The sequence below is a fragment of the Heterocephalus glaber genome, unplaced genomic scaffold (genome assembly GCF_053883595.1).
Source record: "Heterocephalus glaber isolate CG9 unplaced genomic scaffold, H.glaber_assembly_v1.0 deba00001504, whole genome shotgun sequence".
In the NCBI taxonomy this organism is placed as follows: Eukaryota; Metazoa; Chordata; class Mammalia; order Rodentia; family Bathyergidae; genus Heterocephalus; species Heterocephalus glaber.
This window is the reverse complement of record NW_028258324.1, coordinates 317941-342515: the sequence shown is the minus strand read 5'-3', so window position 1 is coordinate 342515 and position 24575 is coordinate 317941. Positions and strand designations below refer to the sequence as shown.

General features: G+C 38.5%; 1 protein-coding gene across 6 annotated transcripts in view; it reads right to left on the bottom strand.

The window, feature by feature from the left end:
* Positions 1-24575, bottom strand: part of Cdkl2 (cyclin dependent kinase like 2) — a 63296-nt gene that overhangs the window by 19526 nt on the left and 19195 nt on the right. For 4 of the 6 annotated variants that reach the window (XR_002393239.2, XM_004833897.4, XM_004833898.4 and 1 more), the window contains exons 7-12: positions 20663-20751; positions 18080-18215; positions 16596-16867; positions 15976-16066; positions 14850-14976; positions 14520-14626 (exon numbers count right to left, since the gene is read on the bottom strand). Coding sequence is in view for 5 of the 6 variants with exons in the window: in XM_004833897.4 (XP_004833954.1) it covers positions 14520-14626; positions 14850-14976; positions 15976-16066; positions 16596-16867; positions 18080-18215; positions 20663-20751 (822 nt within the window). In the remaining variant the exon portion in view is untranslated. The remainder of the gene's footprint in view (positions 1-14519; positions 14627-14849; positions 14977-15975; positions 16067-16595; positions 16868-18079; positions 18216-20662; positions 20752-24575) is intronic. The other 2 variants (XM_087185998.1, XM_004833899.4) reach the window with 1 other exon arrangement.

Sequence of the window (24575 nt, the reverse complement as noted above, 5' to 3'; positions counted from 1 at the left end):
TAGCTATTCTCTTGGCAGATCAAGTAGATTTCAAACCAACACTGATTAAGAGAGATGAAGAAGGACACTACATCCTTGTAAAGGAAACAATCCAACAGGAAGAGATGATGATCATAAATATCTATGCACCAAACACTAGTGCACCCAACTATATAAAACAAATAATAATGGACATGAAAAGTCATATATGCACTAATACAATTGTAGTGGGGGACCTCAACACCCCACTGTCACAAATGGATAGATCAACTAGACAAAAAATAAGTAATGAACTACTAGAACTCAATTGAACTCTTGAACAAATGAACTTAACAGATGTTTACAGAGTCTTCCACCCCACAGAATCAGAATACACATTCTTCTCAGCTGCACATGGGTCATTCTCAAAAATAGACCACATGCTCACACACAGAACATGTTTAAGTAAGTGCAAAGGAACTGAAGTTATCCCCTGTATATTATCAGACCATAGTGTGATGAAATTGGAGATCCATAGCAAAAGAAACTCAAAAAATTTCATAAACATGTGGAAATTGAACAACACACTTCTGAATAACCAATGGGTCACAGAGGATATTAAAGAAGAAATCAGACAGTTCCTTCAATTAAATGACAATGACAATACAACATATCAGAATCTATGGGACACAATGAAAGCAGTCTTACGAGGGAAATTCATAGCAGTGAATATGCATATTAGGAAAACAGAATGAGCCCAATTAAACAACCTGATGCTGAACCTCAAGCTTCTAGAAAAAGAAGAGCAGGACAACCCCAAAGCTCATACAAGGGAGGAAATTATAAAGATCAGAGGAGAAATCAATGCAATAGAGACTAAGAGAATGATACAAAAAAATCAATGAACCCAAGAGTTGGTTCTTCAAAAGAATAAACAAAATTGACAAACCTTTAGCCAACCTTGTCAGAAAAAGGAAAGAAAAGGCCCAAATCCATGCAATTAGGAATGAAAAGGGTGAAATTACAACAGACCCAGCAGAAATCCAGAGGATCATCAATAACTACTTCCAGAACCTATATGCCAATAAGATGGACAACACAGAAGAAATGGACAGATTTCTAGATACATATGAATTACCAAAGTTGAACGAAGAAGACCCAAAAATTCTGAACAACCCAATATCAACCAATGAAATTGAAAATGTAATGAAAAACTTATCAACTAAGAAAAGCCCAGGCCCTGATGGCTTCACTGCTGAATTCTACAAGACATTTAGAGAGGAACTACTGCCACTACTGTTTAAACTCTTCAATGAAATTGAAAGGGAAGCAATACTCCCAAATTCATTCCTGGAAGCAAGCATCACCTTGATCCCCAAAGCAGAGAAAGACCCAACTGAAAAAGAGAACTATAGGCCAATCTCACTAATGAACATAGATGCAAAAATCCTTAATAAGATACTGGCAAATAGAATGCAGAAGATCATCAAGAAGATCATACTCCCTGATCAAGTGGGATTCATCCCAGGGATGCAGGGATGGTTCAATATATGAAAATCAATTAATGTAATACACTATATCAATAGAGTCAATGACAAAAAACATATGATTATCTCCATAAACGCAGAAAAAGCATTTGACAAAATCCCACATGCATTTATGATAAAAACCCTACAAAAAATTGGAATAGATGGTCTCTACCTCAAACTGATAGAAGCCATCTATGAAAAACCAACAGCCAATATCATACTAAATGGTCAAAAACTGAAATCCTTCACACTCAAATCAGGAACAAGACAAGAATGTCCACTATCACCACTCTTGTTCAATATAGTTCTGGAAACATTAGCCACAGCAATTAGACAAGAGAAAGAAATAAAAGGAATAAATATAGGTAATGAAGAAGTCAAATTGTCATTATTTGCAGATGACATGATACTCTATATAGAAGACCCCAAGAACTCCACCAAAAGTCTTCTAGACTTAATAACCAAGTCAGTCAAGGAGCTGGTTACAAGGTCAACACACAAAAATCAATAGCTTTCCTCTACACCAATGACAGACTCACTGAGAGAGAAATAGGGCAAAGAATTCCTTTCACAATAGCATCCAAAAAACGGAAATACCTAGGAAGCATCCTAATGAAACAAATCAAAGGCCTCTTCTCTGAAAACTATGGCACTCTGAAAAGAGAGATTGAAGACGATATCAGAAAATGGATAGACATCCCCTGCTCCTGGGTAGGAAGGATTAATAGAGTGAAAATGGCCATACTTCCAAAACTGCTATATAGATTTAATGCAATTCCAATTGAGAACCCAGCAGCATACTTCATAGACCTCAAGAAAACAATCCAAAAATTCATTTGGAACAAGAAGAGACCCAGAATAGCAAAAGCAATTCTAGGTAACAGAGACATGGCAGGGAGTATCACAATCCCCAACCTGCAACTATACTACAAAGCTACTGTGATAAAAACAGCAAGGTACTGGCAAAGAAACAGACTTGAGGACCAGTGGAACAGATTACAAGATGCAGAAACAACGCGAGACACACTCAGCCATCTCATCTTCGACAAAGGAGCCAAACACCCTCACTGGAGGAAAGATAGCCTCTTTAATAAGTGGTGCTGGAAAAATTGGGCTTCAACTTGACAAAGATTAAAACTAGACCTGTATCTCTCACCATGCACTAAACTAAAATCAAAATGGATTAAAGATCTAAATATTAAAATAGAAACTCTGAACCAGTTGGCACAGAGGTTACATAGAACCCTTGAAGACATCGGTGTAGGAAAAGGTTTTACGAACAAAACCTCAGTTGCCCGTGAACTAGCACCAACAATCAACAAATGGGATCTCTTATTAAAAAGCTTCTGCACAGCAAGAGAAACCACCAGCAGTGTGAAGAGACAACCCACAATGTGGGAAAAAATCTTCCCCTGCTCTTCCTCAGACAAAGGTCTACTATCTTGAATCTATAAAGAACTTAAAAAGATCAGACCTCCCAAATTTAAAGACCCAATTCGAAAATGGGCATCTGAAATGAACAGACATTCTTCAGACAAAGAAGTAGAAATAGCAAATAAATACATGAAAAGATGTTCAACATCACTGGTCATTCGAGAGATGCAAATGAAAACAATGCTGAGATTCCACTTCACTCCAGAAAGAATGGCTGCTATCATGAAATCAACCAATAACAAATGCTGGCGGGGCTGTGGGGAAAGAGGAACCCTGCTCCACTGCTGGTGGGAGTGTAGACTGGTGCAACCACTGTGGAAATCAGTATGGAGATATTTTAAAGAACTAGGACTGGAAGTCCCATTTGACCCCGCTATTCCACTGCTCGGGATCTTCCCCAAAGAATTAAAAGAATCATACCACAGTGATATATGTGCACCCATGTTCACAGCAGCACAGTTTGTAATAGCTAAAACTTGGAAACAGGCCAAATGCCCATCAACTGGAGACTGGATAAAGAAAATGTGGTTTTTTTATAAAATGGAGTACTACTCACCCATAAAAAATGAGAAATTAGAGACATTTATAGCTAAGTGGATGCATATTGAGGCCATACTCTTAAATGAAATAAATAGGACACACGTGTAAATACCGAATAGTTTCTCTGGTGTGAGAAACTGAAAGTGTAAATGAGGACTAAATGTATAATAGGTAATGTGAAATAGCAAGAAAAGGGGCAAAGGGGAAGGAAGTGGGAGGGCTAGGGGAAAGGTTAGAAGGGAATGGGATTAATATGAGAAAATGGAAAACTAGGAACAAAATCTTTGTAAACAGGGAGGACTGGAGGGGTTGAAGGGAGGGCTGGGCAAGGGTGAAAAATAAGAACCAAGAGAGACTATGTAAAGGTGCAAATTTCCAATGATGAATGTCATTATATTGTATACCTAAAATGTACCAATGATTAGAATGAATAATCGATAATGTAAAAATAGGAAGAAAAGGTCCAAAGGGGTAGGGGTAGTGGGAGGGGCAGGGGAAAGGAAAGAAGGGAAAGGAAAAATGCTGAGAAATGGAAAAAATGGAAATAAAGTCTTTGTAAATAGGGAAGGGTGGAGGGCGTGAAGGGAGGGCTAGGAATGGGGAAAAAATAAGAACCAAGATGCATTATGTAAAGGTACAATTCCCAATGAGAAATGTAATTGTGTTGTATACCTACACTGTACCAATAAAAGACTTTAATACAAAAAAAAAAAGAAAAAGCATTTGACAAAATCCCACATGCATTTATGATAAAAACCCTACAAAAAATTGGAATAGATGGTCTCTACCTCAATCTGATAAAAGCCATCTATGAAAAACCAATAGTCAGTATCATACTAAATGGTCAAAAACTGAAATCCTTCACATGAAAATCAGGAACTAGACAAGGATGTTCACTATCACCACTCTTGTTCAATATAGTTTTGGAAACATTAGCCATGGCAATTAGACAAGAGAAAGAAATAAAAGGAATACAAATAGGAAATGAAGAAGTCAAATTGTCATTATTTGCAGATGACATGATACTCTATATAGAAGACCCCGAGGCAATAGTCTTAAGTGAAATAAATAGGAGACACATGTGTAAATACTGAATAATTTCTCTAGTGTGAGAAACTGAAAGTGTAAAGAAGGACTAAAAGGTATAATAATGTGTAATAGGAAGTTAAGGGGCAAAGGGGAAGGGGAATTGGGAGGGGTAGGGGAAAAAAAGAAGGGAATGGAAGTAATATGAGAAAATGAAAAAATGGAAACAAAGTCTTTGTAAATAGGGAGGGATGGAGGGGTTGAAGGGAGGGAAGGGGAAGGGGGAAAAAGAAGAACCAAGAGAGATTATGTAAAGGTGCAAATTTCCAATGATGAATGTCATTATACTGTATACCTAAAATGTACCAATAAAATAAAATTTTCAAAAAAGAAATTAATGCCAAAAGAAATCATAAAACTGCAAAAAACTGGAAATTAAATAATACTTTCTTAACCAGTGGGTGACAGATGAAATTAAAGAGGGAATTAAATAGTTTCTACAAGTAAACAATAATGCCACTACAACATACTGGAACATATGGGACATAATGCAAGCAGTAGTTAAGAGGGAAATTTATAGCAGTGAATTCTCATAACAGAAAAGCAGAGTGAGCTCAAATAAACAACCTAATGTTGAAACTCAAGCTTCTATAAAAAGAGGAGCAAGTCAAGCCCAAAGCTCGTATGAGGGAGGAAATTATAAAGATCAGAGCAGAAATTAATGCAATGGAGACTTTAAAAAAATACAAAAGAATCAATGAATCAAAGAGTTGGTTCTTTGAAAGATTAAATAAAATTGACAAACCCCTGGCCAACCTTATCAAAAAAAGGAAAGACTCAAATCCATGCAATTAGGAATGAAAAGGGTCCAACCATAATAAACCCTGCAGAAATCCAGAAGATCATCAATACCTACTTTGAGAACGTGTATTCTAGAATACAGAAGAAATGGACAGTTCCTAGATACATGTGAATTACCAAAGCCGAAACAAGAACATTTTTAAATGCTAAATAAACCAGTATCAGTCAATGAAATTGAATGCAATTAAAAACCTACCAACAAAGAAAAGGCCATTCATAGATTCACTGCTAAATTCTACAAGAAATTTAGAGATCTAATGCCACTACTCCTCAAACTCTTTAATGAAATTGAAAGGGAAGCAATACTCCCAAACTCATCCTTTGAAGCAAGCATTACCCTTATACAAAAACCAGAGATGCATCCAACTGAAAAAAAGAACTATACGCCAATCTCCCTAATGAACGCAGATCAAAAAATCCTCAATAAGATACTGGCAAACAGAATGCAGCAAGTCATCAAGAAGATCATACACTCTGACCACATGGGATTCCTCCCAGGGATGCAGGGATGGTTCAACATACACAAGTCAATAAATGCAATATACCATATTAACAGAATCAAGGATGAAAACCATTTCGATAGACACAGAAAAAGCATTTGACAAAGTCCAACACCCATTCATGTTAAAAAAAAACAAACAAACCCTGCAAGAAGGCCGGGGATTTAGCTCAGTGGCACCGAGCCTTCCTTCAAAGTGCAAAGTCCTAAGTTCAATCCTCAGTACCAGGGCCAGGGGGGACCTTTACAGGGCCAGGGATTTAGATCAGCAGCACAGCGCCTGGATGGCAAGAGTGAGGTCCTGAGTTCAATCGCCAGTATAAAAAAAAAAACCCACAGAAAACTGGAATAGTCTTCATCTCAATCTGATAAAAGCCAATCTGATCAAAAACCACCTGCAGGCTTCTCTCCGTGGGTCGGCCAAGCAGCCTGAGGCTCCTTGGCTGTGTTCCAGTTCCTGCCCACGGCACAGTGAGGTCCTGGGAGCAGCTTGGAGCCCCCACCTTCATCTGGTGCTGCGCTTAGCCGCATGGGCACCTGCAAGGCCCAATTCCATCCCCGCCACCTTCTGACTCTTCTGCTACCTGGTCCCACACTACAGAGGCACAGGGGATTAAACTTCATAGTTAAATGTGATAGATTAATAACTACCACAAATTGTCATTTTCTAAGCTGTGCATGATGCTATGGTATTGCTGATTGTAACATTTGGCCTAACATGTTGTGATTGATCTAATCAGTTTTCCTTCCTGGTATAAGGAAAATAAAATAGCCTCAGAGTCATTAGAGCCTCAAAACCTAAACACAAGCCATATCTGGAAGACACCTCTGAAAAGCAATCATTCCACAAGGGTTTTAAACACAAGCAACAAAGATACCTGCATTAAGCAATTTTGAAATATCAACCCAGGAATTAAACCAAGGACAGTACAAAAAACAAAAATGAGAAGACATTTAAGCAAGGCACAAATGCAGGCTTCCCCACCACAAAAAGGAAATTCTGGGGGAAATGAGGTGGAAAACTCAGATAATCAACCACCTGGACATCCTGAACTGATAGTACAGTAAGTAACAAAGCAGATACATGAGGCTCTAGAAAAATTCAAAGCAGAAATAATCTCCCAGATAAATACAGAGATGGAGAGTAGAGTGAATTAGAGGCTCTAGAGTAGAAAGACACAAGAAAATAGATGAGATCAGAAACATGCTGGAAGCCATGAATGACTAGCATAAGAAAGAAATGGAAAACATGATCGCCCAACATAAGAAAGAAATGGAATCCATGAAAGAGATTCAAACAGATATTCAGGAGATTAAAAACTCCATTGAAAGCATGCAGAGCAGACTAAGAGAATCTGAAGACAGAATATCAGATACAGAAGACAAGATTGCAAGACCATGAAAACAGAGATTTTTTAAAGATAGTAAGGGACTATGAGAAATCAATCCAACAGCTGCTAGATGATGCAAAGAAGAATAACATAAGACTGATAGGAGTCCACGAAAAAACAGGAGAAAGTACAATTGACATAAAAATACTGTTCACAGAAGTAATAGTAGAAAACTTCCCAGACAGAGGTGGAGAACTGGACACACGGATAAGTGAGGCACATAGAACTCCACCCAGCCATGATCAAAAAAAATCTACACCTAGACATATAATAGTCAAACTCCCAGAAACCGAACAGAAGAACAAAATTCTACAGGCAGTTAGAGAAAAGAAACAAATCACCTACAAAGGAAAGCCCATCAGAATCATGGCAGATTTCTCAACACAAACCCTCAAATCAAGGAGAGCCTGGAGTGAAGTATTTCAAGCCCTAAAAGAAAATAACTTCCAACCTAGACTGTTGTATCCAGCAAAATTATCTTTCAAAATCGATAGGGAAATTAGACACTTTCATGACAAAGAACACCTGAGAAATTTCATGAACACCAAACCAGCACTCCAAACAATTTTATGCAATATCCTAGAAAAAGACAATGAAGGTCACAACTCTATGAGGGCCAACAGAGAGAAGACACCATGCAAGGTAAGGCACTAAAGGGAAAGGGGGAAAAATAAGAAAAGAGCCAACAACAATAAAATATGGCAAGAATGAGTCAATATCTCTCAATTATAACTATCAATGTTAATGGCCTCAATTCACCAATCAAAAGAAATAGACTGACAGAATGGATTAAGAAGCAAAACCCAGCAATATGCTGTATACAAGAAACACACCTAACTCAAAAGGAAATTCATAGACTGAAAGTAAAAGGATGGAAAACAGCTCTCCACACAACAGGATCCCAGAAAAAAGCAGGGGTAGCAATCTTTATTTGCAGACAAAGTAGATTTCACACCAAAACTAATTAAGAGAGACAAAGATGGTCACTACATCCTTGTGAAGGGAACAATCCAAGAGGAAGAGATGACAATCCTAAATATTTATGCACCAAATACGAATGCCCCCAACTATACAAAACAAATATTAATGGACATGAAAAACCAAATAAACAATAACACAATTGTAGTGGGGGACCTCAATACCCCTCTATCACAAATAGACAGATCATCTAGGAAAAAAATTAACAATGAAATTCTAGAACTGAACCAAGCTATTGAACAAATGGACTTAATAAATGTTTACAGAGTGTTCCACCCCACAAAATCAGAATACACATTCTTTTCAGGTGCACACGGGTCATTCTCCAAAATAAATCACATGCTAGCTCATAGGGCAAATCTAAGTAAATGTAAAAGAATTCAAGTTATCCCCTGTATATTATCAGACCATAGTCCAATACAATTGGAGATCAATAACATAAGAAACTGCAAAACACCCACAAACACATGGAAATTGAATAATACGCTCCTGAACAACCAATGGGTCATAGAGGAAATTAAAGAAGAAATTGGACAGTTTCTACAAGTAAATGATAATGCCAGTACAACATACAGGAATCTGTGGGACACAATGAAAGCAGTTCTATGCGGGAAATTCATAGCAGTGAATGCCCATATTAGGACAACAGAGAGAACTCAGTTAAATAACGTAATGCAGAACCTCAAGCTCCTAGAAAAAGAAGAACATAACAAACCCAAAGCTTGTACAAGAAAGGAAATTATAAAGATCCGAGCAGAAATCAATGCAATGGAGACTAAGAGAACAATACAAAAAAATCAATGAATTGAAGAGCTGGTTTTTTGAAAGAATAAATAAAATCAATAAACCTTTAGCCAACCATATCAAAAAAAGGAAAGAAAAGGCTCAAATCCATGCAATTAAGAATGAAAAAGGTGAAGCCACAACAGATCCAGCAGAAATTCAGAGGATCAGGGCCAGGGATTTAGCTCAGTGGTTCTGGTGCCTGCTGTGCAAGCACAAGGTCCTGAGTTCGATCCCCGGTACCAAATATTCTTCAAAATAACCAGGCATAGTGGCACATGCCACTAACCCAGTGAGTTCATGGCCAGCTGAACTATACAGTGAGACTCTGTCTCAATAAAAAAAATTCTTCAAAATAATTCAAAAAAAGGGGCTCAGGATTTAACTCAGTGGTTCCGGCGCCTGCCTCACAAGCACAAGGTCCCGAGTTCAATCCCCAGTACCAAAAAAAAAAAAAGAAATTCAGAGGATCATCAATACCTACTTTGAGAATCTGTGCTCCAATAAAATGGAAAACACAGAAGAAAATGGACAGATTCCTAGATACATACAAATTCCCAAAGTTAAACGAAGAAGACATAGAAATTCTAAACACCCCAATAACAATGAGTGAAACTGAAAATGTAATTAAAAAATTTACCAACAAAGAAAAGCCCAGGTCCTGATGGCTTCACTGCTGAATTCGACAAGACGTTTAAAGAAGAACTATCACCATTACTCTTTAAACTCATCAAGGAAATTGAAAGGGAAGCAAGGCTTCCAAATTCTTTCCTGCAAGCAATTGTTACTTTGATTCCAAAACCAAGGAAAGACCCAACCCAAAAAGAGAACTACAGACCAATCTCCCTAATGAACATAGATGCAAAAATCTTCAACAAGATACTGGCAAACAGAATACAGAGTCATCAAGATGATCATACACCCTGACCAAGTCGGATTTATCCCAGGGATGCAAGGATGGTTCAACATTCGTAAATCAATAAATGTAATACACCATATTAACAGAGTCAAGGACAAAAACCACATGATCATCTCAATAGATGCAGAAAAGGCATTTGACAAAATCCAGCACCCATTCATGATAAAAACGCTACAGAAAATTGGAATGGAAGGTCTTTATCTCAACCTGATTAAGGCTATCTATGAAAAAACAACAGCCAACATCATACTAAATGGTCAAAAACTGAAAACTTTCATGCTAAAATCAGGAACAAGACAAGGATGCCCACTATCACCACTCCTGTTCAATATTGTTCTCAAAACATTAGCCATAGTAATTACACAAGAGAAAGAAATAAAAGGAATAAAGATAGGAAAGGAAGAAGTGAAACTGTCATTATTTGCTGATGATATGATACTTTACATAGAAGACCCAAAAAAACTCAGTCAAAAGCCTTCTAGACCTAATTGACAGATTCAGTAGAGTAGGTGGATATAAGGTCAACACTCAAAAAACAATACCCTTCTTATATGCAAATAGCAGACCCATTGAGAGAGAAATTTGGGAAATAATTTTTTACAATAGCATCTAAAAAAATGAAATATCTAGGAATCAATCTAACAAAGGAAGCAAAAGACCTCTACACTGAAAACTACAGCACTCTGAAGGAGATCGAAGAGGATATAAGAAAATGGAAAGATATCCCTTGTTCCTGGATAGGAAGAATCAATATAGTGAAAATGGCCATACTTCCAAAACTACTATATAGATTTAATGCAATGCCAATTGAAATTCCAATAATATACTTCACAGAACTAGAGAAAACAATCCAAAAATTCATTTGGAAGCAGAAGAAACCTAGACTAGCAAAAGCAATTCTGGGCAACAGAGACATGGCTGCGGGTATCATAATCCCCAACTTGAAACTACTACAAAGCTACTGTGATAAAAACAGCATGGTATTGGCAAAGAAACAGACCCCAGGATCAGTGGAATAGACTAGAAGATGCAGAAACAACTCCCAACATACTCAGCCACCTCATCTTTGACAAAGGAGCCAACCACCCTCATTAGAGAAAAGATAGCCTGTTCAATAAATGGTATTGGAAAAACTGGATTTCAATCTGCCAAAGATTAAAATTAGACCCATACCTATCATCGTGCACTAAACTAAGATCAAAGTGGATTAAAGAGCTAAATATCAAGAAAGAAACAGTAAACTTGCTGGAAAATAAGTTAGGTAGAACTCTCAATGACATTGGCATAGGAAAAGACTTTATGAACAAAACTTCAGTAGCACGGGAGCTAGCACAAAGAATCAACAACTGGGATCTCATCTTATTAAAAAGCTTCTGCGCTGCAAGAGAAACTACCAACAGAGCTAAGAGACAACCTACAATGTGGGAAGAAATTTTTAGCAGCTGTACCTCAGACAAAGGTCTACTATCTAGAATATATAAAGAATTGAAAAAAAATCAGACCCCCAAATTCAAAGATCCAATTCAAAAATGGGCATCTGAAATGAACAGACATTTCTCAGACAAAGAAGTCAAAACAGCAAATAAATATATGAAAAAATGTTCAACATCACTGGTCATTCGAGAGATGCAGATGAAAACAACACTGAGATTCCACCTCACCCCACAAAGAATGGCTGCTATCAAGAAATCAACCAATAACAAATGCTGGCAGGGGTGTGGAGAGAAAGGAACCCTTCTCCATTGTTGGTGGGAGTGCAGACTGGTGGAACCACTGTGGAAATCAGTATGGAGATACCTCAAAGAACTAGGACTAGAGGTCCCATTTGACCCAGCTATTCCCCTACTGGGTATCTTCCCCAAAGAATTAAAAGAATCATACCACAGCGATGTATGTGCACCTATGTGTACAGCAGCACAGTTTGTAATAGCTAAGGTTTAGAAACAGCCCAAGTGCCCATCAACTGGAAACTGGATAAAGAAGATGTGGTTTTTATATAAAATGGAGTACTACTCAGCCATAAAGAACGAGAGACTAGAGTCATTTTTGGCTAAATGGATGCATATTGAGGCCATACTCTTAAGTGAAATAAATAGGACATGAGTAAATACCGAATAGTATCTCTAGTGTGAGAAACTGAAAGTGTAAATAAGGATGAAAATGATTAAAACTAGTAATTGATAATTTGAAATAGGAAAAGGTCCAAAGGTGGAGGGGTGGTGGGAGGGGAAAGAGAAAGGGAAGAAAGGAAAGGAAAAATTATGAGAAAGAAAAAAAAAATGGAAACAAAGTCTATGTAAATAGGGAAGGGTGCACAGGTAATGGGGGAAAAAATAAGAACTAAGTACATCATGTACAGGTACAAACATCCAATGATAAATGTAAATGTACTGTATCCCTAAAATGTACCAATTAATACATATATTAAAAAAAACACCTGCCAACATCATACTAAATGATCAAAAACTGAAAGCTTTCACTCTAAAATCAGGATCAAAACAAGAATGTCCACTATCACCATTCTTATTCAATATAGTTCTGGAAACATTAGCCAGAGCAATTAAACAAGAGAAATAAAAGGATTAAGAATCAGAAAGGAAGAAGTTAAATTATTATCTTAATTTGAGAATGACATGATACTCTACATAGAAATTCCCAAAAACTCCACCAAAAGACTTCTAGATTTAATAACCAAATTTAGTAGCATAGTCGAATACAAAGTCAACACCCAAAAATCAATACATTAATAATCAACCATTCCTGTACACAAATAACAAACTCACTGAGAAAGAAATTAGGGAAACTATACTTTTCACAACAGCATCCAGAGAAATGAAATACTTAGGAATCAATCTAATGAAGGAAGTAAAAGACCTTTATATTGAAAACTACAGTCCTCTGAAAAAGGAGATCAAAGAAAATATCAGAAAATGGAAAGATATCCTTTGTTCTTGGGTAGGAAGATCCAATACAGTGAAAACTGTCATATTTCTAAAATTGGTATACAGATTTAATGCAATCCCAATCAAAATATCAATAGCATAGTTTGCAAAATTAGAGAAAACAATTTGAAAATCCATTTGGAACCCGAAGTAACCTAGAATAGCAAAAGCAATTCTGGGCAACAAAGGCAAGGCAGGGGGCATCACAATCCCTGATTTGAAATTATATTACAAAGCCACTGTGACAAAAACAGCATGGTACTGGCCAAAAAGTAGGTCCAAGGATTAATGGAACAGATCACAGGACACAGAAACAACTCCAAACACACTTAGTCTCCTGATCTTTTACAAAGGAGCCAAACACCTTCACTGGAAGAAAGGTAGCCTCTTTAAAAAATGGTGCTGAAAAAACTGGCTTTCTATATGCTGAAAATTAAAACTAGACCCATATCTTTCACCACGCACTAACCTAAAATCAACATGGATCAAAGATCTAAATATTAAAACAGAAACACTAAATCTGCTGGAAGACAGAATAGAACTTTTGAAGACAAAGTTATAGGCAAAGACTTAATGCACAAAACACTGATTGTACAGGAAATATTACAAAGAATCAACAACTGGGATCTCATCTTATTAAAAATCTTTCGCACAGCAAAAGAAACTATCAACAGAGTGAAGAGAAAACCCAAAGAGTGGGGAAAAAAATTTTTTCCAGCTGTTCCTCAGACAAATGAGTAATATCTAGAGTATACAAAGAACTAAAAAAAAAAAATCAGATTCCCCAAATTTAAAGAGCCAATCCAAAAATGGGCATCTGAAATGAATAGGCACTTCTTAGATGAAGAAGTAGAAGTGGCAAATAAAAATATGAAAAAAATGTGCAATATTTTTCAAGATGCAAATTAAAACAACACTGAGATTCCATCTCACTCCAGAAAGAATGGCTGTTATCAAGAAATCAGCCAATAACAAATGCTGGCAGGGTTGTGTGGAAAAAGGAACCTTTCTCCACTGTTGGTGGGAATGTAGACTGATGCATCCACTGTGGAAATAAGTAAGGAGATTCCTCAGAAAACTAATGACCCAGCTAGTCTCCTTCTTGGTATCTTCCTGAAAGAATTAAAAGCATCACATCACAGCAATATATGCACATCCATGTCTATAGAGGCACAGTTTGTAATATCTAAATCTTGGAAACAGCCCAATGTCCATCAACTGATGAATGGGTAAAGATGTGGTTTTTTTACACAATGGAGTACTACTCTGCCATAAAGAAGGATAAACCTGAGACATTTTTAGGTAAATAGATGTACCCTGAGACCATACTCTTAAGTGAAAAAAATCAGAAACACATCTTTAAATGTCACATTGTTTCTCTGGTGTCAGAATCTGAAAGGATAAATAAGCACCAAAATGAATAACAGATATTGGGAAATAGGAAGAAAATGTTCAAATGGGAAGAAGAAGGGAGAAGGAGGAGGAAAGGAAGGGAAAAGAAAAAAGAGAACAGAAGGAAAAATGAAAACAAAGCTTTTGTAAAGGGAATGAGGGGTTGAAGGGAACCCGCCCAATTCTTAGCAAGTTGTCCCTAAAACATGTCTGAGTGAACCTGAGTGCTGCCCCAGCCCCATCTACCTATGAAGAGAACTTCTGTACCTGGTTCAACACCATGCTGGAGGCGTGAAGGTCAATAGCAGCCAGAGAAGGTATTCGTGATTCGGGAAGAATTTTGTTCTCTTTCTTTATTAGTCTAGAATTTCGAGCTATATAAAAATAACCATAAATACAATGAAAACATTAGACATTCTGCTAGTTTTTCATATTCTCTATCTGTCCCTCAGTATGACTTATTACACAGATGTATATATTTACGTATTTAAATATGTAAAGTTACATAAATTTTTATTGCTGCTATTCTGTCAGTTTAATATAATTTTAAATAATGTAAACAAAAGGGCTGATAGAATTGAAGCACCACAACCGTACCCATGCCTTCCAGGGCTTTCAGTTCAGGGAGATGACGGTAGCTCAGTTCAGGCAACCGCACCTCTGTCTTGGCATGTTCCCCTCGCTTCTTATTTGCCTGAAGGAGGTTCTTCTCACTGGAGACCTGCTAATGTCAGAATGGTTAACACAGATAAACCAGCTCAAGGTATGCTAGAGTTTCCTTCCTTTATAACTACTATATATGTATCCTAAAAGGTGTGGATTTGAAGGGCTGGAATGATTAAAAAAAAAAAATTGAAGGATAGTAACAACACAAAAAACAATTTTATACCTCTTCCTCACTAAACTTGATGACAGGTGGCTACGCGAATCGCTCTGTTTCTCCCCCTCCCTCCACCAGTGCTCAGCACCCCAGGAGCAGCGAATGGTTTAAAGACAGCAGGGTGTGCTGGTCCTTGGTCTACCTGCACCTCCTGGCTTCCCTTGAGCCTGACTGTCACTGCCTCGATTTGAGTGGTTTCCCATACATGTCCTGTCACTTCTCCTCTGAGCCTGTTTCTTACTCTCCCAGGAAGATCTTGTTGCTCATTTCCTATGTATGCCTTTGTTAGCACACGAGACTAACTCCCCAGGATTTAAGTTAAGTAAAACACAACTTCAATTATTTTCCTAATCTTTCTTATCACTTCATAATTGATAAAATCAGAAAAAATCATAAAGCGAGGAATAGAAGCACTTGAATTCTGCAACTTTATAAATTTGATACTTTTCCAATCTTTTTCATTTAAGAACTGCAGAAACTCTACATTCTTTTCCACATTTTCCAAATAAGTGATTTTCTAAAAAAAAAAAATGATGAAATCATATATGTGTCTGTATACACATGTCTATATAATGAACACACAGCAAGCACAAATGCAAGGCCCATGCCAAGCCCTGGGGTCCCTGACACCTTGAGTACAACACTGCTGGCCTCACAGGTTCTGCAGAGTGTGGTTCCTTTTGGAAGTTTCTGCTTACTCTTTTAATAGAACAACTGTACAATTAAGGCTTCACTTTATGCGTCCAGATGAAACTCCCAGTTCTTCACTATCCCAGTTAATACTCATACAAGTCCGGAGCTGACGCATGCTTGCTCTCCTGCTCCTGAGAACACTTCACTTACCAATGTGGGCACATTATTATAAATTCCTGATGGAGAGTGTTTATTTGGTTTAACAAATGGAATGCAATACTTCTTAGTTTTCTCATCCACTCTGTAACAAAAACACGTTTAAGTTAGAAGCAGCGATAATTATTTTTTCAAGTGCAAGCCCAAATGACATATCATCAAGCCACACGTGGCTTCAGACAGAGCCTGTGTTCAAATACACAAGTGATACCGCTGGGGGCTTGGTCTTTGCCTCTGCATTCACACAGCCCATGTCATGCCCACTCCTCCAATCAGCTAACTTCCTTTTTGCAAAGTCCCCAAAGGGCTCCTTGATAACTAAAGTCTCACACCAGGCAGCGGCAGAGCCCAGATCAGCTCTCCCTCTATCGTGACAACCCACTTTCAGTTACTAGGCTAACTGGGTTAAACCACACAGCCCATGTTCTTAGGGAATTTTTAAAAATCAAATCCTAATAATTTCCATCACACAGGTTAAAAAGTTTTGCAACTACTAGCTGACAAGAGGAACTCCAGAATTGAGTGTAAAACAATGTGGTGTAGGTGAATCAGCAAGCACTTATAATTTGCAAACATACCCTTACACACTTTGTCCTTGTTTTCCAAATCCATACCTGTAACTCTGGACTCCAGGGTTACTGCCAGGAGCTGCTGCAGAGGGAGTGTGCACCAGCGGGGGGATGGCCACCCCAGGGACCCTGGTGGCCTGGCTGCCGTGGTCCCCAAGGCAGCCTGAGGGCACTGCCGGGATGTGTCTTGTCCCACTGGTACGAAGACAGCTGGCATTGGAAGCTCTAGTGCCCTTTTCAGTTTTCTCTCCATCAACTTTTGATGCTTTTGTTTTAAATACTTTGGAATCCTTAATTTTGGTATCAGCATTGGTATCCTGACCATTAATAAAAATGTTAAGGTTAATGATCTAAAAAAGTGAAAAATGACCTCTTCCTATACTTTTACCTAGAGCAGAATCTGTCCATTCTCCTGGCATCTTTATTCTGTCTATGGAATTAAAATTAAATCCAGATTCATATTCAGATAGTTATTGTGAAAATACAAAAAGAATAGGAACACAATTCACACTAACTCTGACATACATATTTGTGTGTGTATATGTAAATTTCAGTGGCAAAAAACATGGACGAGCAATCAAGAGTGTCACTTTGTTCTGATATATTCAGGGTTAGGAACACAAAATTGTGAACACTTTCTTCTTTTGGTACACTTCATGGTAATGGGTTACCTTATCAAGAACAGATCCCAGGAAATAGCAATTTTTAAATGCTTCACTCTATAGAAAATTCTAAAAGCAATTGTCCTCACACCATTTTAGGAAAAGAAGTAGGACCAGTGTGCATGCGCATGTGTGCGTCCCCTGTGCGTATGCACATGCATGCGCGTGTTTAGACATTCTCTGGGTGAGTGTGGAGCTGAGGCTCTCTGAGGAAGCCACGTCTGTAAAACAGGCCCTGCAGATTGTCTGACCTTGGCTGGCTCTATCACCACAAATGCTGTAGGCGGAGAGCTAAACGTATCTCAGGTCATCTTAGGCCTTCACCTCAACCTTAGTACCTGAGCTAACACCCTAGTGACCATGAGGCAAAGGCAGGGTGGTAGTGCTCGTTTAGCGGCTCTCAGCCTCTACTACCCTGAAAGCTACAGAAGAGATCCCGGCTTGGCTGCAGCCCACGACCTGGGGCCCCGCGATTGAGTACATATACTCACTCGATTCATGACCTTCTTTACTTTGTTACTATAAAAACTCGTGTCACCTCTTTCACAGTAGAAAATGTCACTGAGGGTACCCTGAACTTGTGTTCCCAGGCCACAGCCTCTCCTGTTGGCTTGGAATGAACTGTTTTCTGACTTCCTTTAAAGGAGAGTTGTTATTTTACACCAACAAGTTAAACAAGCACTACTGCATAGTCAGGTACATGGTAGGGACTCGGAACATAATACAATTTTTAAATAGGTAATATCAACAGGGAAGATACACTTACAACAATACCAAAAATTAACAGCTTGCTCACCACTCAAAAATCTTTTTTAAAAATGTCATTTCCTCCTCTTCAAATTTAAAATTTAAAACATGAACATTTACCTGTACCACAAGTGTTTTTCTTTCTTCACCTAAAGATTCATCTTTTTCCTTTTCCTTCTTTCTGCTTTGGGATTTTTTAGGCAAAGAAATATTCCTGGCATCTTTCTGTATTTTTAGCTGTAGTTCCCTGGAGAATCTATACAAAAATAACATTTTCCAATAAAATAAAGTTGTAGGAGACATATACACGTAGGAAAATACTGACTTTTCAAGATAAATTTTTAAAAATTGAGTGTTGAGCTAGTTATGGTGGTGCATGCCTGTAATCCCAACACACAGGAGGCTGAGGCAGGAGCATCACTGTGAGTTCGAGGCCAGCTTGGGCTACATAGTGAGTCCAAGGCCAGCCTGAACAGAGAGATCCTGTCTCAAAAAACTGAAAACAAAACAAAATAACTGAGCGTTGAACTACAGGCGTGATGGTGAACGTTTTAGAGCTTTTAATGATAACAAACCTATGGGTTCACCACCACTGAACTAGAGTATTAAAATGAGAAAAGTCATGCCCCAGATCAACAGTTTGGAAAGGAAAAGGCGCTCTGTAACCTTTGTGGACTCCTGGGGCTGTTTCAGGAGGTGCACAAAGCCCACACTGGTCTCCCCTTAATGTGAAAATGCTGTCTTGTTGCTCAGTCAGTGCCAGCCCTGATGGTGATGCAGAGACAACTGCTGGTACCACCCCAGAGCCCTATCACCTCCCTCCATTGCCCCACATTCTCATAGAGAAGAAAGCAGCTGCACCCAAGACAGTCCTGGAGAGGTGGTAAACAGCATGATTTTATTAACCCTAAGCCTTGGAATGCACTTTTCTTCAACACTCTGACAAACACGTACACACTGTGCACCTGGGACCACTGCTTTGACAAGCATTGGTCTGACCGGGACACAAACACAACTAGACTTGCCTTTCATAAAATATTATTTTTACTAGAAAGGAAGACTGCCAGAAAACCCTGGTTATTCAGTCTTGATGGATGTGGTAGACATTTTCCTTCAAAAACGGAAAAGTGAATTTGTCACTTCAAGAAACACAACTGATGGTGGTGCATGCTTGTAATTCCAGCACTTGGGAGGCAGAGGCAGGAGGATCCCCATGAATTCAAGGCCAGCCTGAGCTACATAGTGAGTTCAGGGCCATCCTGAACTAAAAAGAAACACAGCTGAGGGGCTGGGAATGTAGCTCAGCGGCACAGTGCTTGCCTGGCAAGCCCGAGGCCCCAAATTTGAGTCCTGATACAAAAAAAAGAAAAAGAAACACAACTGATAATACTTGTCAATGATAAAATTTAAAATTTTATGACAAAATTAGAATTCTGTGCAGGGTTGGGGATTTAGCTCAGTGGTGCTGCCGCCTGCCTCGCAAGCACAAGGTCCAGAGTTCAATCCCCGGTAGCAAACAAAAACCAAAAAAGAATTCTGTGAAACTTGTGATCTTAGAAATTTCTCAATAGTTAAAATGTTTTCTGATGAGATGGAATGTGAACTTTTAAAAATTATATAATGAAATATATCAACATTTTTAAAATCTGCACAATTTAGTCAAATTAGAATTTTTCCAAAGACTAACGAATGGTATTAATAAAGCATGTATTAGTAAAAGAACTGTTCAGAAAACAAAACAGAAATGGGTTTTAATGCAATAGGTGAAGTGCACTGATGCAGTTTCAGATTCCAGTGTAACATATTTACAGAGGAACCAGGCCAAGTTCTAATGTAGCATCAGAATTAGACACAGAATCAAAGAATACCCACAACCACTTAAAAAGGCTATTAAAATACTCTTCCTTTATCCCAAATACACATTTGTGTGAGGCCAGTGTTTCTTCACATATTTCAAGAGTTCAAGAGCAGGGGCTGGGGATTAGCTCAGTGGTTCCGGTGCTTGCCTTGCAAGTGCAAGGTCTCGAATTCGATCCCTGGTACCAAAAAAAATAATAATTACTAGACTTTGGGGCCGGGGATTTAGCTCAGTGGTTTTGCTGCCTGCTGCGCAAGTGCAAGGAGTTCGATCCCCGGTACGAAAAAAAAAAAAAAAGAGTTCAAGAGCAGCTTGAATTACAAAAAAAAAGAACCCATTATCTTTCCTATTAAGCTAAATGTTAATGAAATTTGTAACTATAAAGCAATGTCGCAGCCCCTGATCTCACTGTTTTCTGTTCTGTCAAGCTGCACTGAGGCAACACCTGGACTAGCAGAGATGGAGACAGCAGCTCTGGCACCCACAGCCCAGGCAACACCAAAGGTCTCCAGTAGCACTGGAGTGTGACTGGTACGAGGGGACACAACACCTTTGCAGACACACAACACCAAGGTGACAGCATCGTACGGCAGGCAGCAGCCTACGAATTGGGGACCTGATGCAGATACCACACCAGGAGACAGGAGAGCAAGTGGAAGTGACTGCTTCATGACACCAACACAGGAAATCACCCCAGGCTCTACACTGCTGCTAAGGTGGATGGGTGCACAGAAGAGGGGACAGTGTGTAGACACAGGCAGTGACCAAGCAAGATGGCTGTGGAAGCCTCATCCTCCAGACACACCACTCAGCCCCCTGGCCTAGCCAAGCGGTCAACACCGTACCTCTCAGCAAACCCGTCCATTTGGAAGAAGGCGTGGTGCAGGAGCTCGGCACACAGTGGCCTTTTGTCGGGGTCAACATGTAAGCATTTCTGAAAAAATTAAAAACACAATTCTTAACCAAAAAAACTGCCTAAATTTAAATTTCTAGATACTGTATAGGAAAATAGAAAGTTCCCCATTACAGCCAATGAATTTTAAACATCTATATTCAAGAATAAAGTACAACTCCAGAAAATGACTATCAATGGCTGCTAATATCACAGAAAGAAAAATCACCACCCAGTGTCTCTAAGAGGGAATAAACAAACTCCCAGGAAGTAATCCTGTGCAAACCAAACCTGATTCTGACCACGGTCTAGCTCTCCTGCAGGTTCCACTACACTATGGGGATGGTGGAATGGGGCACAAAGCCTAGCTGCTTAAGTACTTTGCAAGGTTTAAAGAGAAAAGAAAGATTAAAAGAACCTTATACTATAGCAGCACCACTCATAATTGCTAAACCTTGGAAGCAGCCTATATGTCCATCAACAGATGAATAAAGAAAATGTAGTATTCAACGTTGAGTTCCTAAAATGAGGGGAGAAGTGCTCCTTCTTTTTTCTGCTTTGTTTGATATAATTTATCAGTTAAAATGTATATGAGCCTGCTGTTGTCATATAGGTAGGTTTTCAAGCTAGGAATATACTTTCTTTAATAGGTGCTATTCAAATTTTATATTTCCTCCAGAGTTAGTTTCATTAATTTGTCTTCCAAGTTACTTCTTAGAAGTTGTCAAATTTATTTCAAAACAGATTTTTGTAATATGCTTTCTATATCCTTTTAAATTCTGCAAAATCTGTGGTAATGTCTCCTAGATCTTAATATTGTAATTTAAAAAATGTATAACTGATATTGTGTAACAAGAAGAAAAGGTCTAAAAAGAGCAGGGGAATTGGGAGGGGTAGGGGAAGGGAAAAAATATGAGAAAAGAAAAAAATGGAAACAAAGTCTTTGCAAATAGGGAAGGGTGGAGGGGGTGGAGGGAGGGCAAGGGAAGAGGAAAAAAATAAGAACCAAGAGACTCATGTAATGGTACAAGATCCCAATGATGGGCCAGGGATTTAGCTCAGTGGTTCTGCCGCCTGCCTTGCAAGAGCAAGGACCCTAGTTTGATCCCCGGTACCAAAAAAAAAAAAAAAAAAAGATCCCAATGATCAATGTAACTGTATTTTATACCTAAAATGTACCAATAAAGTTAATGGGGGCGGGGGGAAGAAAATGTGGTATTTACACAAAATGGAGCATTACTCTGCCATAAAGAAGGATAAACTTGAATCATTTGTAGGAAAATGGATGCGCTTTGAGACAATACTGTAAGGTGAAATAAATCAGACATAGCTTAAATATCACATAACTTCTCTTATATGAGAAACCCAAAGTATATATAATTTTAAAAACAAAATGAAAAACAGAAAACAGGAAGATAGATTTTTTGCAAATGAAGAAGGTATCTAGAGACAGAAGAACCTGGAGGAAGGAGAGAGAAAGGGGAATAAGAAGAATCTCAATAAGTTAAGCACATGTACCTACTTTCTAAGATGAATGTAAACATTACGTACTACAAACATGTATAAATAAATAATAATAATACAGTACAGAAAAGTAGACAGGTGAATTACCCCAAGCCAGGTCTTTAAAAAAAAAGGCTCACATTTAGTTAAGTCTTAAAATAGGGCCAGGGATGTAGCTCAGCACCACCACACTTGCCTGACAAGTGCAAGGTCCTGAGTTTAATTCTTGGTACCAGGAAAAAAAAAGCCTTAAGACAACCAACCAATTGCAATCTATATTGAAATCCTAATTCAAACTATAAAAAGAAATCATGTGAAAATCGATCAAAAGTTTGGACAATGATTGCATAGTTTGAGATGAAGAAATAACTGTGAAGTTTTAAAACTTAAAGCTCTGTGCAATGGAGGGAAAAGATCTCCTGTAGCCTGCTACTGTGCTTTATGAAAGATCTTGATAGAGACCCTCAATACCTATGTGTTGTGGCTTGTGTCTAGAAGTTCCCAAAGCCTCAGTGGTCACAGGTGGGCCTTTTCAGAGGTGGCTGGATCCCAGTGTGTGATGCTGGGATCAAAGGTGTGTGATCACTAAATTAGTTTACTGATTGGTCTGGGATAGTTCTGGGTGTGGATCATGGGAAGGCCCACCCTGGGTGTGAGTGCGACCTGCCCTAAGGGTATAAAGCCTGGATAGAATATAAGGGACATGAAGAGGGCTGCTATTGCTGCTTGTCGCTTGGTGCCTTCTGCCTTCTGCCTTCTGCCTGCCCTGCTTTATAATGGTCTGTTTCTCCTCTGTGATCCCCCTGTCATGCCAACCTGCCTTGAAGCCAGTCAACTATGAACTGAAACCTCTATAAACTGTGACCTACACTGAATTCAATCCCCGGTACCCTCCCCGCCCCCCAAAAAACTGTGACCTACAATAAATCTTTCCTCTTAACTTTGGGTGTCAGGTATTTTGTCTCAGCAATAAGGAAAGTAACCAAGACACTGTAGAAAGAAAAGGAACTTGGCCAGTAGTTTTAAATGAACAAGAAAAGCTCCATGAATAAATGTAAAATAATATAATGTCTGAGACTTGCTTCAAAATATCCCAAAAAGCCAGGTATGGTGGTACACACTTGTAATCCCAGCACTCAGTAGGCTGAGGTTGGATTGCTGCCAGTTTGAGCCCAGCCTAAACTACATAGTGAGACTGTCTCAAAAAACAAACCAAAAAAAAAAAAAAAAAAAAGAACAAAACAAAGCAAAAAATATGCCAAAAAAACCAAAATTGCAGGAATCATGAATAGATTGATAAGATAATCACAGGCTGGTGATTGCTGAAGCCAGGTGACAAGGATATGAGAGTTTACTTTGCTTCTAGTCTTTGTACTTTCTTTTCTATGACTGAAATGTTTTATAATAAAATGTTTAAAACATCATATGATTCTACTTAGGGACATATATTAGACTAGAGTTTTAACCTTTATTTCCTTTAAATCTTTTTACAGACATATCATAAGTCTGGTCCCAATAAAAACTATTTCATCTACTAGAAGATTATATAGAAAAGCAAAAATATACTGTTCTAAACACACAATTAGTTACATGCCTACTCAACTTTTAAAAAGAGCTCAAACAAAAAAGAAAAGTCTTGGGTAAAAGCCATGTGACCCCGTGTGTCAGTATATTCAACGCAGTCCTGGCTGATGAGAACTTCCCAGCTGGGAATCTTAAAGGCCCAACTTTCAGAGACAACTCGAGGCAGTGAAAAATCTCCCTAACATCTTCCTCAAACACAGGCGAAAGTAACAGTCATTTGCAAACAAGCTTCAGCAAAGCCAGTGTCTACACAAGACTTGGATATTGCAATATGGGTCATGACCCTATGTCATATATTTACTACTTTTCTTTTCTTTTGGTTTTTTTGAGGCAGGGTCTCCCTCTGTAGTTCAGGCTGGCCCCGAACTCACTATGTAGTCCAGGCTGGCCTCGAACTCACAGCAATCCTCCTGCCTCAGCCTCCCAAGTGCTGGGATTATAGGTGTGCATCACCACCCCTGACTTACTACTTTTCTAGTAGTAACTTTTCTAACTTTTCTTCTCACCTCCATGTAAACGTTTAAAACATACAGTTTTACATTTTTCGATTTTTGTAGAAGAAGATGTTTTCACACTTAAAATATGCTAGATAGAGGCCGGGGATTTAGCTCAGTGGTTCCGGTGCCTGCCTTGCAAGTTCAAGGTCCCAAGTTCGATCCCCGGTATGAAAAAAAAAAAAAGCTAGATAACTGTAAATGTTTTCTTAATGAGTTTTAAAACAGATACAATTTTAAGGCTTTCATTTCTGAAGTTCCTATACACACCAAGTTATTTAAACT